The 19239-nt window shown below is 41.1% G+C and overlaps 1 protein-coding gene across 3 annotated transcripts in view; it reads left to right on the forward strand.

Annotated features, from left to right (window-relative positions):
* The first annotated feature begins 606 nt into the window (after nt 1–606).
* The window catches only part of RAPGEF4 (Rap guanine nucleotide exchange factor 4), a 291851-nt gene continuing 273218 nt past the window's right edge, over nt 607–19239 (forward strand). For all 3 annotated transcript variants that reach the window (XR_006205530.1, XM_042949147.1, XM_042949152.1), the window contains exon 1: nt 607–707. Coding sequence is in view for 2 of the 3 variants with exons in the window: in XM_042949147.1 (XP_042805081.1) it covers nt 643–707 (65 nt within the window). In the remaining variant the exon portion in view is untranslated. The remainder of the gene's footprint in view (nt 708–19239) is intronic.

Below are 19239 nucleotides of genomic sequence, written 5' to 3' on the forward strand. Positions count from 1 at the left end.
CCACACTTGGTGACTACCGTGGGTGCTCCGGCCCTAAGCCATGATAACCTTCCTCTTCCTCCCTTTTGAAAGGGGAAACGGGAAAGGTGAGCAAGAAACCGCCAGCAAGTTTCGACCACCGCCGAGGAAGACTAATGGGTTTCTAAGGTAACAGGGAGGCAGCAGCCATTTTAGTGGCATTCGCTGTATGAAAAATATATACACTGACATTCACCCCCGCCCCCTCCCCCCTCCCCCCTCCCCCCCCGTGGCGCCTTCGCTCCGTCCGCGCTTCCGAGGCCCAGGTCTCCCCGAGACGTGCGGCCACCTGTCGCAGGTGGCCGGCCACGCTGGGTCGCCCCGAGCCGCCCTCCCCGCAGCGGGCGGGACCGCGGGACTGCCCACCCCCAGCGCCGCAGTGCAGCTGCGGGCGGGCGGCTCGGGCCCTCCCGGTTCCCGCGTCCCGCCCCTCGAGTCCCCTCCCCCGCCGGCCCCCCGCCCCACAGGCCGCGGGAGCCCGCTGGGAGGGCGGGCCCGTCGCCGGCGCGCTGGTCGCGAGACGGGCCGGGAGGAGCGGGTCGGCGCCGCGGGCTGGGCGGAGGCGGAGGCAGAGCGAGCGCGGGAGGTCGCCGCAGCCGGGGACACCGCGCGCCGCTGCCCAACATGGTCGCTGCGCACGCCGCCCATTCTTCCTCCTCAGCCGAGTGGATCGCCTGCCTGGATAAAAGGTAGCTCGGGTCCCCCCACCCCCCCAAACCCGGCTGGGGCTCGGCGGCGCCGCCCCTGCCCCTCACCTGGGCGCAGCGCGGGGGAGGGAGCTGAGAGGGGCCGCGTCCCGGCCGGGGGAGGGGGGCTCACCCAGACCCACCCCCCCGCCTCCCGTGGGCGCGCGCCACCCGCACGAGATTCTTCCACGTGGTGGAGACAAGGCAGCGCAGTGGGGTGCGGGGGCAGCGCCAGCCGCTCCGGGCCCCCCTCGCCCGGCCCTCCTTCACCTTCTCCTCGGCCGCCCCCCACCCCCCCGCGCGCGCCCACCCGCGCCCACCCGCCGGCCCGCCGCTGCAGGCTGCGCTCTTGGGTGGGGGGCGATTTCCCCTCGGCCTCACGGGACGGCAGGATAGCTCCGTACCTTTCTTCTTGCTGTTCAGACCGTAGGGGTACATGTAATTTAAGTTTTAAGGAGGGGTGAGGGGAAGGGCAGGTGCGGAGTAACGTTCCTTTTTTGTCCCCGAAAGCAAAGTGTGAGGGACCCAGCGGAGCTGTCAAGCAAGTGCCTCGCTGAAATTCTCAGCTCCTGCCCCCGCAGTCGCTTGCTCAAGGTCTGTGTTAGGAAGGTCACGCGGGAGACCGCTTTCCCCGGAGTGCCTGCGTCTCGGGGGAAAGACCCTGACTCTGAAAAATTAAAAATCACAAAGCATCCTTAACTCCTGACGACAGCTCTACAGAAGGAGGGTGTCCCCGTGTAACAACTGCGGACTGCAATTGTTTCCAGGCTCTGACAGCATAATTCTCTGTTTGTCCAGATTGTGGGTTTAGCAGTAAACAGTACGCAGTATGTTAGCAATTATTCTTTATTACCCTGATTAAAAGGTGATGCCTCTGAACTTTTAAGAACTGAGCAGAGAGATCTTGCAGAGTGAACTGCCTCTGAATTTTCGGGTTTGATGCGGCAGGGCAGTGATTCATGTCTTGCAGCTATCTGCATGACATCTCTATTTGCATTTGTGTGAAATATTTTGGGCTCTGCCATATTGAAATTTTTTACAATTAGCAGATTCCTAACCAGATCAAACTTGAAAATCTTAAATGTGACATGCTCTGAATACTTTACTATTACAGGCCTTTGTTGAAAAAAATTAAGTAATTTGAGAAAAGCTAAATGTGGCTCATTTGAAAAATTAATATATCTGAGAAATAATCTTTACTTTCAATTACCACACAGTAGCAAGATTTTTTGGCAGACAGTGCCCTATTTACTCAAAAATGATATGTACTAATATTAGAAGAATTGCTTGCAATAAATAGTAAGAGAATTGAAGTGATGGTTAAATCATACAGAATTATGTAGAGGAACTGAGAGCATATTTAAGTGAAGAGGCTGCTAATGTGATAAGTAATCTAAATTTAATAGTTTAGGAAAGATGAATTATAAAAGAAGAGAAAATCAAGCTCTTGTACTTGACCTATAAATAGTAGTGCTTCCTCACCAGTGAATTTTTTTAGATAATAGATTACATATTTCTATTTTCAGAAATGCGTGGCATGCCTTTTCTGAACAGTCCGCAATTCACTGGAAATCCTTTAGTCAATAAGTACTTATGGCAGAATCATAGAGCAATACTAACACAAGTGGGGTGTATTTGACTCTGTCTTTTCATAATGTGGATCTGCCCAAATGATTTTGTTTAGAATATATTTTTAGAACATAGAGCCACAATCTAATGCCACCACCATTCACAGTATGGGAAAAAACCTACCAAAGGTGGGGGAAAAAAATAAACCTCCACAAATACTGAGCCTAGCATTCATGGAGTATGGGAGAGTGGATAGATCAATAAATAAGTTAAGGGTTTTAGGCCCAGACTGTCACCAGCTCTGATCTTGGAGATGTCACTTTTACTTCCCTGAGTGTCTGAAAAATGAGGATAGAACTGTCTTACCAGGGATTAGTGGATCAAATAACAATAACAAATGGTGAAAGTAGTACTTTGAAAACTGGGAAGTGCCATGTAAATATTTTATTTTGTGGTGTCAAGATAACCTTGCATTTTTCTGTAGTGTTGATGCTAGAATTCCTTTAAAGAGCAGATAGGAGTGGCAATCTCATTCCAAGAGGGCCTTGGGGTACTTGTTCTGAAGTTGCATTTTTACTTAGATTGTTAATTTTGTGGGGGAGGAGGAAGATTAAGGGTGCTGATGGAAGTTGGGAAACTGCCCTCAGTATTTCTGAGAAATGCAATCATGATACCTTATTCCAGGTACTGTGGGGCTGTGTGGGAGGGTGGTGGGGGCAGGGGGTAAAAAAAAAAAAAAAAAAAAAAAAAAGATGAGTTGCCATTGACTTGGGGGATGGGTGGCCAGAATGGGATAGCTACATAAACAACTAACCACAATGCAATGGTAAGTGCTTTAAGGGAGATGTATGAAATGCTTTAGGAATGCCAAGGAGACAGTTATCAGCTCTGCTTGGCAGGGATGCTTCCTACATGTTCTTGCCTGGACCTTGGAGGTTGAGGGAAATTTTATCAGGCAGAGAATTTGGGGAGGGCATGCCAAGTAGAGGGAGCAGTGTGAACAAAGACACACAGGTGTGGCATATACATATGTTAATTTCTTCCCAGGCACAAATTCCTTTTGGAACCAAATCGAGAGCATAGGAATGTGTGCTCTATTTTTCTAAAACTTGCAATCACAGACATTTTTAAACATAAAACACACACAAAAAAGAAGGAATGGTACAATGAACCCCTATGTACTATTTGGGGATATGATGCTGGGGGACCTTTCCCATAGCTGCAAAATGTAGTTTGGGTACATACATCATGCAAGTGACACCTGTTGTAGACAGCTAGAAAAAGAGGGACCCAGGGGTTGGAAATAAAAAAGAGGAGCTAAAGGAAAAAGTGCCTGAGTAAAGAAGTACACAATACAAGTTGAAACAAACAAAACAAGGAAAATAAAGCCTTAGAAGTGTTTTTAGACACACCTAGAAAGTTGTCATAGGCAGGCAATGCTATAATAACTTGCATGTGGGGAGGGGGTTGAAAAATATATAGATACATGCATTAGATTAAAGAAGAAAATCCAAAGCTTTTAATGTATCGACTGTCCAAGTTCTTGGACTATGGTGGGACCGAGGAGATGGGATTGTACAAATACTAATCTGACAATGAGAAAGACATTTGAACATTTGGATGGATAAGAGCCATTGAAAAAAGTCTCAGCAGACATACCGTTAAGCAAAACAAATTTATTATTTCATTGATCTTACATTATTGATCTTACATTATTTTTCATTGATCTTACATTATTTTTCATTGATCTTACATTATTTCATTGATCTTACAATTTTTTTCTAAGCTGGGAAGGTAATTAGAAATGTATTACATAAAAAAACAAAGAAATGTATTACATACTACCCCCTATTTGGGATTTAGGATATGTAAAGTATCTGTGTGTGTTTGTGTGTGTGTGTATGTGTGTGTGCATGCATACATGTGCGTGCTCTGTGTGCTGACCATTGTTTAATTTTACTGAAAATATTTTTCCCATAAGAATCTAAGTTTGCCACCTATGAACTTAAGACCCATTTATAGGTCATGATTCTTATGGTTGGTAAGGCAGTATTTCAAAGATACCACACGTAACTCACAGATATATAGTGAATCACTGCCGGTATTCATTGCTATGGAGCAGGGGACAGATCTACCAGCTGTCAGTGTGTCTCCTGAGCTAAGAATGGGTTTTACATTTCTGAATGGTTGGAAATAAACCAAAAAAAGATTACTGTTTTGTGACCCATTAAATGTATATGAAATTCAAATTTCAATGTCCATGAACAAAGTTTTATTGGAACACAGCCACACTCATTTGGTTAACATGTTGTCCACGGCTGCTTTCACGCTACAGTGGCAGATTTGAGTAGCTGCCGCGGAGACTGTGTGACCACAGAGTTTAAAGTATTTACTGTGTGGATCTTTGAAGAAAAAGTTTGCCGTGTCCTGTTACAGATGAAAGAATCTGGCTGATTGACCGAGAAATCACTGGAGATGAGAGAAATTGTCTCCCTCTGGGAAGGAGTTCGTAATATTCTGGTTTCTCATTCTTCAGCTAGAAGTGTAGCTTGGAGGGACATCCTCAGTTGATGGGCTTATTTGAGGACTGCCGGTGATCACAGGCCAAAGTAGGAAATGAAGTCAACATAGTAAAATCATTGATGTTTCATTTTAAAAACTGCTTCCTATACAGTGTCTATTGCATCTGACTTAATCCCCAAATAGATGTTAAGTATTTTGATGTGATTGAATGAAAGGGAAAGAAATCAAGGAACAAATCTGTTAAAAAACCAAAATGCTTTGAGGCCTGCATGGTGAAAGAGGATGACTCAGAATCAAAGAAGCAGCAGACATGGTCCCACCCCTAAGGAATACTGAAGATCAAAGAAGCACACAGAGAAAAAGGCTATCACTGGGGAAGGCTGGTGTCGACCCAGACCCAGGCACACCCTAAAGCAGATGACATTACCCTGATGAATTCTCAGGGATTGGGCTGGTTTTGCAATCTCAGATTCTTAATTTGTCAGCACATCAAAAATTAGTACATTTTTTTCAGGGACATATACAAAGGTACGAAAATCTCAGGTACTGTAAGAATCAGAGAGACAGTTCATTAATTTGAAAATAAGATCAAAGAGGTGGGCACTCACCCCCTGTGGCTGATGTACTCCTTCTGTAGGCAAGCTGTGTGGGAGATCCACTTGTTCCAGAAGCCCATGTTGTACCTTTATAGAGAGAAGCAAAGCTGCCAGGAGATCAGGACACTTACAACTTCTGGCCAGCTCATTCTCTTCCTAGAGTGACAGAGCCTGGGAATTGAATTATAATCAGAAGACAGTTCTGGGAATCCTTCAGGACAGCTTGGCTGTCACCTCTTCCAGTTAGATGACCATTACGTGTGCTCCCATAGCACACTTTGTCCAACACTGTAATATCGTAAGTCAGACTCCATCACAATTTCCTATTTACTTCACTTATGCATCCCTTGATATCAGTTTCTGTATTTCACTCATCGTTTTATCTTCAGTTTCACTGCAACACCGTGACTGTAGAAGGTGCTTATGGGATGAAGGTGAGATTGCTAAATGCATCCTCCTCCTCAGGGATGGAGTAGACTCTGCAACCTTGCAAACAAGTCCTTGCACCAGCTCCCTTTGCCTTAGAAAAGGCTTGGGTGGGCACCATGGGCATCTGTCTCTGCCGTAACTTCTGTGTTTTCTTGGCAGATGTGACTACTTAAAAAAAAAATTGACATTGTGTAGCTCTATTCTGATCTATTATTGGGAAAGGTTATTATGGAAAATTTCAAAATATACAAAAAGAAGAGAGAATAGTATGTTTCTCTTATATAGCCCCTTCCCCCTCTGATAATTATCAACGCACAGCCAACCTTGTTTTAGTTATACCCCCATTCATCCCCCAATACCCCCAGAATTATTTTTGTTCAAGTACCAGAACATAGTATTATTTTATCTGTAATTATTTTAGTGTGTATCTAAAAGGTAAGAACTCCTTATGAAGCAAACAATACCATTATCACACATTAAAATATTTGACATTAGTTCCCTAAGATAATCAATATCCAGTCAGTGTTCAAATTTCCCCATTCATCATGTAACTTTTTCTTTCTTGCAATTTGTTTTTATTAGGATCCATGTAGATTCTGTATAGTTGATAATGTCTCTAAGTCTTTTTTATCATTATTGTTATTTTAGAGAAGGAAAGAGAGAGTGAGTGGGGGAGAGGGGCAGAGGGGGAGAGAGAGAGAGAGAGAGAGAGCGCAAATCCTAAGCAGGCTTCTGTGCTTGGCATGGAGCCCCATGTGGGGCTCGATCCCACAACCCTGGGCTCATGACCTGAGTTGAAATCAAGAGCTGGATGCTCAACCGACTGAGCCATCCAGGTGCCTCTCTAAGTCTTTCTTAATCTCTGGATTCTCTATCTTCCTTTTTTTTTTAATGTTTATTTTTGAGAGAGAGAAAGAGACAGGATGTGAGTGGGGGAGGGCAGAGAGAGAGGGAGACACAGAATGAGAAGCAGGCTCCAGGCTCCAAGCTGTCAGCACAGCCTGACGCAGGGCTCCAGCTCCTGGGCCACATGATCATGACCTGAGCCTAAGGCCGATGCTCAACTGACTGATCCACCCAAGGTGCCCCTCTCTCTATCTGCCTTATAATAAGTTTGAAGAAACATTTTTTTAAGTCTGAATTTTAATTATGCCTTCCATGTTGTCTTCTAATATGTCCCTTTATCCCCTGTATATCCCATAAATTGGTATTTGGATCTAGAACTTGATTGAATTTAGATACGATTCTCTGGCAACGATACTTCACAGAAGTGTTACCTACTTGCAACACGATTGCTTTTCATGATGTTAGTGATATATCATTTTTTAAAGTTTAATGCTTGCTAACTGTCTTATCTGCAACTTCTTGGAGGACATCTCATTGTAGCTCCAAATACATGGGAGCATGTGGCATATACATGTGGAGCAATTAGAGGAAAACACAACCCATTATGTAATGAGGGTTAAATTCCGTGGTGCTGATTCTACCTGCCCTAGGATTTTCAGAAAGGAAAGGGACAGCCAGAGCTTGACTCATATTGGAGGCACATGAATGGATGGTGTGCCCATGGAGCAGTGGGCCTGGAGAAGGGTGCCCAGTCCATCACACTCATGGCCCTGCAGCCTGGTCTCCTGAACATAACCTGGGAACCCAAAAGAGTCTTCAGAGGAGAAGTGATGTTCAGCAACGCAAATTTTGCTTCCTTGTCTTAGTTTGTATTCCCCCAAATAGACTCTGGCTATTCCAATGAGGGCAGGACTGGCAGATTCCTTTTAGTTCAATTTCCTATTAATTTTCTGTGAATTCTTAACATTTAATAGCCCTTACATAGTAGCTGTCAACCCCCCACCCCCGATCCCGTACCACCTTTCCAACCTAAGGCAGCTAGTTTTCCTTTAGTCAGATTTAAATCCCTCTTCATGCATCTTGAACAGTGGCAGTGAAGAGTGAATTTTCCCTCCAGTACCTCCAATTCACAGATGAGGGAAAGAGAGAAGGGAAGAGGAGAGACTGCTTGGGGAGTACTGAGAGACGGGGGAAAGAGAAAGAGGATGGAAGTAACTGGGTGGGGAGGATGACAGAGAAGGACCCAGACAAACATGAAAGCAAACAGTTGGACTGGCTGGAGAGGAGGCACCTGGTTACTGTGTTTACTCAGTTGCTTCCATGCACATCTGCTTCCTTCCCCTGTACAAAAAGAGAAACAAAGTGCTGTTATTACCCTCTTTTCTCTTCATACATACTCTTTCCTGGAGTACCTTTCCATGTCCTGTGCTTTAACTATGTAGATTCCTTAAACCCTCTATCTTTGGTTTATCTTCTAGACCAGATACATTTTTGTCTCTCCATTGGATATTCCCACATTAATACCCCGTTTATATTTAGGGGCAGACATTGTTTGTCTTCACCTACCTCTGCTATAGGGGTTGGAAAAACAAACTATGTACTTTCCTAACCACCCTAGAGGCTAGGTGACTATGTGACACAGTTCTGGCCAATGGGACATAGCAGAGTTCTACTAGAGGCTTCTAGGAAAGATTTTGCTTTATTGGTAAAAGACACAGGTGTATTTGATACCCCCATTCTTCTTTTTATCTGGAATTATGACCTAAGGCCTGGGCCTTTGGCAACCATATTGTAATCCCAGAAGGAAGGCCAGGAGAAACACACATTCTAGTTCTGACTTTGTTCAGCTACTAAGTTTAGGTCAATCATTCTGATTTTTTTATTTTTTTAGGAAAAAAAATCCCTATTTTCATAAACCACTCTTTGTTAGGTTTTCTATTATTTGCTGTCAAAACTATGCCTAACCAAACAAGTTGATACTCAATTTGTCTCAAATGGACTTCATCTTCCTTAGCCTTCTACTCCATTGGTTTCTCCTCCTTACTCCTATTTTATTGACACTACTCTAATTCTCAAAACTTTGACCTTTCCTGTGGCCCTTTTTACCTCCAACCAGACACCACTTCTTCTCTTGGCCTTTATATTCTACTACATTATTTCAGGGCCTCATCATCTGGATCTGGATCTGGATCCTCTCATTGTTTCTCTCTTCCAATTTGGAACATGTGATATATTCAAATCAGCTTTATTTTAGGGTCATCCAGATCTGTATTCAAATTCTGTCACTCTCATCTTAGCCATGTGATCTTAGTTAAATTATTAATCTTTCTGAACTTCTGTTTCCAAATCATTAAATTAGATTACAAAGACCAGGGGTGCCTGGGTGGCTCAGTCGGTTAAGCGTCCGACTTCAGCTCAGGTCATGATCTCGCGGTCCGCGAGTTCGAGCCTCGCGTCGGGCTCTGGGCTGACGGCTCAGAGCCTGGAGCCTGCTTCCGATTCTGTGTCTCCCTCTCTCTCGGCCCCTCCCCCGTTCATGCTGTGTCTCTCTCTGTCTCAAAAATAAATAAACGTTAAAAAAAAAAAATTAAAAAAAAAAAAGATTACAAAGACCAAGTATATGGTATGTTGAGATTTGTGGGCTAATTCAAGTAGAGCTCCTGGTCCTAAGTAGAGAGCATAGTGTAGGGGGTAAGAGTTTGGGAACCATTCTAGTTTTGATTTTTTTTAAGTTTATATATTTATTTTGAGAGAGAGAGAGATAGTGCATGGGATGGGACAGAGACAGAGGGAGAGAGAGAATTCCAAGCAGTCTCCATGCAGAACCTGATGCAGGGCTCACACTCACAAGCCATGAGATCATGACCTGAGCCAAAATCAAGAGTTGGATGCTTAACCAACTGAGCGATCCCGGCACCCCTCTAGTTTTGATTTTATTAGTGGTGTAATGTTAGGCAAGTTATTCAATCTAGCAGTTGCTTTATAGATTCCTCAGGATTTTCTATATACACAGTCTTGTTATCTGTGAATACTGGAAGTTTTACTTATTTTTTCTGATCTTTATGTCTTTTATCATTTATTTTCTTGCCTTATTGCATTGGCTAGGATTGCCAGGACAAAGTTGAACAGAGGGTTGCGAATGAACTTCCTTGAATCAGGAAATACTCCTTTTTCTTCTATCTTTTTCTTTCCTCTATTTTAAAAAGAGATTATGCAATGTTGATGTTATTTCTTTTAAAATGTTTTATAGATATCATCTGGCCAAGAGTTCTCCTTGTAAGAAGTTTTTGTTTTTTGTTTTTTTTAAATTTTTATTTTATTTTATTTTATTTTATTTTATTTTATTTTATTTTATTTATTTATTTATTTTTCAAACGTTTATTTATTTTTGAGACAGAGAGAGACAGAGCATGAACAGGGGAGGGGCAGAGAGAGAGGGAGACACAGAATCGGAAGCAGGCTCCAGGCTCTGAGCCATCAGCCCAGAGCCCGACGCGGGGCTCGAACTCACGGACCGCGAAGTTGTGACCTGAGCTGAAGTTGGACGCTCAACCGACTGAGCCACCCAGGCGCCCCTAAAATTTTTATTTTAGAGACAGAGAGAGAGTGCAAGTGGGGAAGAGGGACAGAGGGGGAGGGAGAGAGAGAGAATCCCAAGCAGGCTCCACACTTAGTGCCGAGCCGAACATGGGGCTTGATCCCACAACCCTGGGATCATGATGTGAGCCAAAATCAAGAGTCAGATGCTCAACTGACTGAGCCACCCAGAAACTAGCCCTAGAGAGGGCTAGTCAGAGTTTCTATTTCATCTTGTATCAGTTTTGATGAGTTGTTTCAAGGAATTTATATGACAATGTCAGATAGCAATAAGAGAAGCAAAGGAAAACAAAGCAGAGGAAACTTAGGCGTGATGTTATTTTACAGAGGGTGGTGAGGTCTTTCTGAAAAAGCATCTGATTCAAGACCTTGAATGAACTGAGAGGCCACCTAGTATGAATTCAAATCAGTGTAATCCACACTTTACTAAATAGGTGAGTGAGGTATTTTAGTGCCTGTGATAAGGGCACAAGCTGAATAAATATGATACTACTATTTTATTTGGTAACCAGGCCTTATTTTGAGAAAGTGTCTTATATAGTATGTTAGTGTCTATAGTATTATTTTGGTATTATACAGAAGCAATATGTACTACAGATAAAGATAATTTCAGAAAATGGTGAAAGGGATAAATTTTCAAATTTTGGTTTATCCTTTAAATATTATTATTTAAAGCTATTTGAAATACTGTCCACTTTATGTATTTTTTTTAAATAATAATTTTTGAGGAAAAAGAAAACTATCCCAGGAGAACTGATGAATGTAATATGGATCAGGAAAAATATGATTATTTAAATGAGGTTAAAAGGATATTGGGGGTTCCTGGGTGCCTCAGTCGGTTAAGCGTCTGACTCTTGACTTCTGCTCAGGTCATGATCTCATGTTTTGTGGGATTGAGCCCTGCATCGGGCTCTGCACTGACAGCGCGGATCCTGCTTGGGATTCTCTCTCCCTCCCCCTCTGCCTTTCTCTGGCTCGTGCACGCCCTCTCTTTCTATCTTTCTCTCCCTCTCTCTCTCTCAAAAATAAAAAAACCAAAAAACAAAAAACCTTAAAAAAAGGATATTGTGTATGTGCTTTTGACTGGATGCTGACATTTGACTAATAGGGTATCAACATCCCCATCCTAGTGATAAGAGTTTTGGGTTTCATAGTTAGCCAGTTTAGTTTTATCAGTGATGAATTTGTGTGGTACCTCTGTGGGGTCCGTGCTCTCTAAAACAGGCCTCTCAGATAACTATACCAGAGCAAGAAAATGGTCCTGGGTATTTAGAAATCCCAACAGTTTCTCGTTTTGAGGATTTGTTTGCTATCTTAAACAACTCTTCTGTCATTATTCCACCATCTGCCTTTTGATAATGTTTCTTTATTGAATTCTTATCATATTTTTTTCGTCAACTAATTAAATGATATGGTAATATGTTTGTAAATTTTTTCTTGTCAAAAATTGAAGACAATTTGAAAATAGTCTCTGTGGTGATGCAGTGGACTCATAAATATTCCCTGATGGTATTTAAAGACCTGATTTGTAGAGTTAGAACTATCCAGTCAGTAACCAGGTTTTACATTTTACTTACTGAAAACAATTCAAATACTTAGACCAGGAGTCTCTGTTTAATTATCCAGATCATCAGAGCATAGACAGGAGAGCCCTCTATTGATACAAAAAGGTGCAATTACAGAAAAATAGCAAGGAGATCATATAACAAGGCAGCTATGTGTAGAAGGCAGACTTCTGAAGCATGGCCAGACTTGGATGCCAACTGGTTGAATGGGAGTACAATTTTATCGTGCTTTTTTATATCCTTGTGCTGTAACTGTACATTATCAGCTTGTGAATGCACCTTATCTTTTCCTCAATTGAATTTCACATTATCTCTGTTGCTTTGCTTCCTACCTTTTCAGTACTCCTTTGGATATTTATCTTAACAGCTTTACAGGTTCATTTTAGAACTCAACATTCAACAAATTATGCATCATCACTTTTAGGGAAAGAGTGTAAGTATTAGGGAGAAGGGAGAGTGAGGAGTAATAAAATAAGACAATAGGATGGAATGATTTTTAAAATGCAGGAAAGTATTTTAATAAGTGGAATAGCATTTGAATCTATTTCTTTTGAATTGACACAAGCAACCCAGGCATAAAGTTGATGTGGTGTGCTCAATTGTACTTATTTCTATGATTACATAGATCTCACGTTTGTAAGTTTGAGCCCCGCATTGGGCTCTGTGCTGACAGCATGGAGCCTGCTTTGGAACCTCTGTCCCCCCTCTCTCTGCCCCTCCCCTGTGCTCTGTCTCTCTCAAAAATAAATAAACATTAAAAAAAAAAAAAGAAAATCAATAAAAGCCCACTGACATTTAGATGCTAAAACAGGTATGTGAGACAGCAGTATAGCTCCTTAGTGTGACATGTGACATGGCTGCTACTGCCCCCATCTCCTTCTCTTTCCTTGGTTTGTGAGAGCTGTTGCTGGCTTGCAGCTGAGAGCTGACAATACACACATCCCCTGCTTCTTTCTGAGAGTGCTCCCAGTTGGCATGTATTAACATGTCTTTCTTCTTCCCAGAAGAAATTGACAGGAGCTCATGAAATGTAATGTACTGTGATTTATACTATATTTTAATTGGGGTCAAGCCAAAGAATTTCTGCCTTATAAATGTTAATTTACTTTTACAAACCCTATCACTGGGAATTAAATGGTCATAACATTTTGGTGTGTTTTCCTACAGTATTTTTTCTGAGTATGTTTTTAACTTGTTTGAGCTCACACTTAAGATTTCAGGCCTCTTAAAATGAACATTACAGGATGGTCATTTTCCTAGGTTACTAAAACTCTTTACAAATATAATTTTTATTGGCTGAAATGATATGGATCATACAGCTTAAGTTTTTCCTTGTTTTTGGGCAAGAAAGACATTTAAAAATTGTTGCTGTTTTCAATACTGCTATAACCTTTTACATTAAGTTTTTCCCATGTTTTAGGTTATTTCCTTAGGTTAGAGATACCCAAAGGACTAAATTAGTTAATGTATGTGAAGAGATTTAAGATTTTTGGTATATATTTTCAAATTGCTTTTCATAAAGACAAGAAGATAGTGGGACACCTGAGTGGCTGAGTTGGTTAAGCGTCCAGCTCTTGGTTTTTGGCTCAGGTCGTGATCATGTGCTTCGTGAGATCGAGCCCTGTGTCGGGCTCTATACTGGCAGTGTGGAGCCTGCTTGGGATTCTGTCTCCCTCTCTCTGCCACCTCCCTATTCTCTTTCTCTCAAAATACACAAATAAACTTTTTTTTTTTTTAAAGATAATAAGTACCATTATCCATATTTTACAAATAAGGAAACTGAGTTTGGAAAAATTATATTGTCCAGAGTCACACAGCTGGTAAGTACCAGGGACCAATATGGGATGAAACCCTATTCTCTTTTGACTATAATGGTGTGTAAGTATGTTCTTTGGCATATTAATAGGTAGTGCAATGAAAAGAAGACTCATGATAAAAAATTTTTTATCAAGCTATCAAAATGTTGAGTTAAAAATAATTAAGATCTTTTTAAAGGTCCTCACAGCCCTGGACATCACTGCGATGATGATCTGTGGCTGTAAAACACTGGAGGATTGTGTGCTCCAGTCTCTCTTCCTTAGCCCTTTGCTTCCTCGCTGCACTCTGTCTTGCCTCCCTGTGCCTGCTTTGAGTGCCTCAGTGCCCTGGGGTTGCTGGAATGACAGTCTCCTGTAACTCTTACCGTTAACACTGCTCTTCCCACCCTGAGTGAGCTTCTAGAGACCATGTGAGGAGCCACTGTCCACCCCCTGGATTTGCCCAGGTAATCCCTAGTGGATTGTTTCTTGTCTTCCTCTCTGTCTAGTCTTTTTGAGTTGACATTTTCCCCCTGAGCTCTGTCTTGTACCTCCCTCAAAGGTTAATGTCTCATAATAGGACAAGTAGGATAGATGTGTTGGCCCACACCTGGAGGCAGACACAGAATGAAAGGGTACTGCCCTATATTTCTCTTCCTTTATCTTGTATCTTTTTCTTTAGAGTTTTACAGTCACAAACTCCCTAACAATTGCTAAAGTAATTTGAGCTAATGTGTTCAAGAGTTTAACATTTAAAGGTTACCTAGAGATGTCAAAGCTTTAACCTAAAGGAAATTAAGATGAAACTCACACAATGAGAGTATTTGCCTGGTGGTTCTTTTTGTCACATTGTCCAGATGTGCACCATCTAATGTAGCCCTAATCCTAGCAGGTCTCCCCAGGATGTACCATCTCTTGTGCATTTTGTCTCATTAAAGGTTTTCTGTACATGGTTTCTAAATTACAAGAACCTCAAGTTACTCAGAGTGCTGAAAACCTGATGAAATCTTCAAGTTGATGAGGCTGATCTGTTTTAGAACACAAGATTAATTTTTAGATATACAACAATAAACAAATGGCTGAAAGCCAAACAGTATCATTATCTATAGTGAGTCTTCAGTTATCTAGCATCGTAAATTTTATACAGATTTATTTTTATTAAACCTTCAAACTTGACGTAATTTAATAATTCTGGTAGAAATGGTATTTAATGGTATTCACAAGTGACATTTAATATGATTGCTTTTCTAAAGCATACTGAATATAATTTTTCTTTTACTTGGTGATTGAGGCTCAGTGTACTGAATATAAATTGGTATCCTGTGCTATAATGTGATTTTGAAGTATGTGGATGATTTGTTTCAGCACCAAATACCTCTGTGTTGTTTTCTTCCTTTTTTTTTTTTTTAAAGCCTGCTTTTGTTTCCTTTGCCTGACTCTTCTTCCCTGATGCCCAGAAGCTGTCACTCCTTGCTTGCTGCCCTGTAGTGTCTGTCCTGTCTCCTTCCCTTGCACAAACATGATATCCTCCTTGTAAGCCTTTGGATTTAGAATCTAGGTTATCAAAGTTTATTGGAGCTGTACGTATAGTACAAGGATACCTACTGTACCCCTGAGGATTTCTCTTCTGAGCAAAGTGTATACATTTCAGAGTTTTAATATTGTAAGGCCTCCATTTTGGTTATATAAAGCCTTTTAAACTTATTTGCTATATGATCTCACTTCTATGATTTTTTTCTTAATAACTGAGATTTCTAGATAAATATCTTTTGAATAGTTGAGGCATTACTGTAAAAAGATTAATTCCTTCATTCAGCAAATATTTATTGAATACTTAGAAAACACCTTCTAGGTGCTTAGGATTCTTTAGGTAAGCAAGAGAAGATCCCTGCTCTCTGAGATCTTACATTTTAACAGAGGAAATAGATGAAAAAATAGTAGATATAATAAATAAGTTACATGTTATGTTTGAAAGTGATATGTGTTATGGAAAAAACACAATGAAAATAAATAAGAGATCAAGAGTACTAGTGGGAGTGGTGAAGATTGTAATAGTAAGTAGGTTGGTCAGAATATGGTGCATTGGGAAATTGTGACTTAAGCGAAGAGGCGAGGGAGTTAATCAAGCATATGTTTCGGATGAGAATATCCTGGCAATAGGAATAGCCAGTGTAAAGACCCTGGGGTTGGTCATGTGTGGATTGCTCAAGGAACAGTAAGGAGGCTATTGTGGCTAGACTGTAGTGACCAAGGGAAAGATTAGGAAAGGAAGTCTGTAGAGAATGAGGGCAGATCATATAGGGACTTGAGAGCTATTATAAAAGCCTCAGCCTTTACTTAGAGTGAAATAGGGAGCCACTGAAGGGTTTTGAGCAGAGGAATGATCTAACCTGACTTTCATTTTTACAGAATTACTATGATCACAATGTTAAGAAGATGGTGTGGGGGAGGGGACAATGGTGGTAAAAGGGAGACTATTAGGAAGCTATTGTAATCCAGGAGAGAGGTGATGGTGGTTTGGACCAGAGTGACAGCAGTGAAGATGATGAGAAGAAGTAGGAAGCATTTGGGAAGTAGAACCAGTAGGACAGGAAATGAGTGTGGGAATGTGTGAGAAAGAGTAGTCAAGGATACTTTGAAGGTTTTTGGCCTGGGAAGTTGGAAGGATTGTAGAGCCATCTGTTATGATGGAGAAGGCTAGATTTAGGGTATATTTAAAGGGAATGAGGAGTTCAATTTTCAACAATTTGAGTTTGAGATGTCTATTAGACATTCAGCTGGAGATGTTGACTGGAAATTTGATATGTGACTCTGGAGCTTAGAAGAGCAGTCTGAGCTGGAGATATAAATTTGGGAATCATTAGTTCATAGATGATATTTAAAGCCATGAAATAGAGAAACATCAGGAAGTGAGTGTTAAAAGAGGACCAAGGATTAAGCACTGCCATCTTCTAACAAGAATTCGGGGGGAAAGGGAATGACCAGCAAAAGAAGCTGAATAGGAGTGACCAATGAAGTAGGAGGAAAACAACAAAATGTGGAGTATTGGGGAATCTGGCTGGTTCAGTTGGTAGAGCATGCAACCCTTGATCGCAGGGTCATGAGTTCAAGCCCCAGTTTGGGTGTAGAGCCTACTTAAAAACAAAAACAAAACAAAAAACAAAAAAAAAAAAAAACACGTAATATGTCTTGAGAGTCGAGTGAAGATGTTTTCAAATATTCAGATAGTTCATGTCATGTTGACAAACATGAGGAAGAAGAAAGACTATAACCTGGGTTTGCATTTGAAGTTTTGTATCTCACAGATGACATAGCCAACAGGTCTACTTTTCTACCCTGGTTGACAGTTGGGAGGGTTGCAGACTCTGTGCCAGGTCTCTTGGAATGTTGTTGTGAGGAAGATAGGAGGACTGAAAACAAAAATAAAATAACTCACCCATAAAGTGCAAGGCAAATGCAAATCCTGTGGCCTAAACTAGAATGAGATCATCTGCCTAAAATGTGGGTAAATGGGAAAGCCCATGTAAAGAAAGATGAAAAATCAAGGTATAGAGGTGCAGAGGACAAGAGGTAGGATAGCTTGAATGTAGTTATGAAAACATAGGGTGTTATTTCTCCCTAACAGATGGAGGAAAGAACAGGGAGTCAACATCACCGTGATAAATACTGAACAGCAAGGAAGCAAACTATCACAGCTGAGGCATGCGGGCTGCTGTGAAACTCAGAAGTGATATTATCAATAAAGCCAGAGTTGGCAAGTATTTAACAAATAAACAACATATGGCTCATTGGTTGCCATGTCCCTGGAAACATCTCCTCTCAGGAGAAAGTGTGCCTCTGTAAATGAGTTTCTAGTTGGTGCACATTGCTTTTGATACATATGGCAGTTGTGAAATTATAACTACCCACTGTACCTAAGCAAAAATGCTGCTAAAAAGACATCTATACAGTTCTGACTCTGGACAAAGGGACTCAGTTCTTCCTATTTCTTCCATTAAGTACAACTATAAACCTAGACATTATATATAAAATAAACAGGAAAAGACTCTGAAAGGTGGAGAGAAGAAGGCATACTGGTTTGGGACTTCTCTTTCTGAAGAAGCCATAATAGTGAGTTCCTTGAGTTTTCTTTTTGTCTCATATATTCCAGGATCCTGGAGTAGATAGCAATCCAGAAATGCCAAAGGACACAGGTCCAAAAAAAAAAAAAAAATCTTTGACAAAAGTCTGTTTTTTTGAGGACAAACAAAGGAGTAGCCTAGCAAGATAGAACAAGTTTTAGATAATCTTTGCCCTACTTTAACCAAACACCACAGAAAACACTGCAGTCTCACTTCCACCTTCATGGGTGAAGACTGAGTGTGGAGCCTAAACTTTGACCCTTGCCTAACTGTAATGAAGCAGCCCTTCCCACCTGGATTTAAAGCAGCATAAAAATGCTTCAGTGAGCAATTATGAACATACTTGAAACAAATGAAAAACAATGTGTAAGCAAAAAAGACCTAGCAAATAAATACAAGAAATAAACAAGAACCAAAAGGATATTTTAGAACTGAAAAACACACAACAACTGAAATTAAAATTTCAATGGATGGCTCAACAGTAGAATGGATATGACAGAGGGCAGAGTCAGTGAACTTGAATGTACAGTGATAGAAATTATCCAGTTTGAACAACAGAGAGAAAATAGACTGAAGAAAGAAAACACTCAGGGGCCTATGAAACTTTTGTTAGATCTTAACAAAAGATCTAACATTCTTGTCCATTGGTATCTTGGAAGGTGAGGAGAGAGTGGGCTTAAAAAGTACTAGAAGAAACAATTTACCAAAGAAAATTACTAGAAGAAAATTTACCAAATTTTGCAAAAGAAATATGCCTACAGATTCAAGAAGCTGAGTGAATCAGGTAAGATAAACCCAAAGAAATCCATGCTAATGTAATCAAACTCAGAAAATTAAAGACAAATTAAAAATATTTAAAATTCCTGAGAGAATTGATACCTTATTTAGGGGGCAAACCAATGAGAATGGTGATTTCTCATCAGAAATCATGGAACCCAGAATGAAATGGAACAACATTTTCCCAGTGTTTAAAGAAAAAGAACTGTCAATCCAAAATTCTGTACCCAGTGAAAATAGCCTTCAGGAATGAAGGGGAAATCAAGACGTTCTCAGATAAAAGAAAACTGTGAGGATTTGTCATCAACAGATATACTCTCAAAGAATGACTAAAGGAAGCTGAGAAAGGAAGGAATCTTGGCATATTAGGAAGGAAGACAGAACAATGGAAAGAGTAAGAATGTGGAGCATAGGAAAGAAAGGAGATTGAATTAAACCTGTATAGCCTACAAAACAAATGATCTTGGAGATCAGTAGATACTAGGATGATAACTCTTTTTTTAAAGTTATTTATTTATTTTTGAAAGAGAGAGAGAGAGACAGCAGGGGAAGGGTAGTGAGAGAGGGAGAGAGAGAATCCCAAGCGGGCTCTATGCTGACAGCCAACAGCCTGGAGCCTGACATGGGGCTCCATCTCACGGACTGTAAGGTCATGACGTGAGCTGAAATCAAGAATCAGATGCTTAACTGACTGAGCCACCCAGGCACCCCTAGGA

Source organism: Panthera leo, chromosome C1, assembly GCF_018350215.1.
Source record: "Panthera leo isolate Ple1 chromosome C1, P.leo_Ple1_pat1.1, whole genome shotgun sequence".
NCBI lineage: Eukaryota > Metazoa > Chordata > Mammalia > Carnivora > Felidae > Panthera > Panthera leo.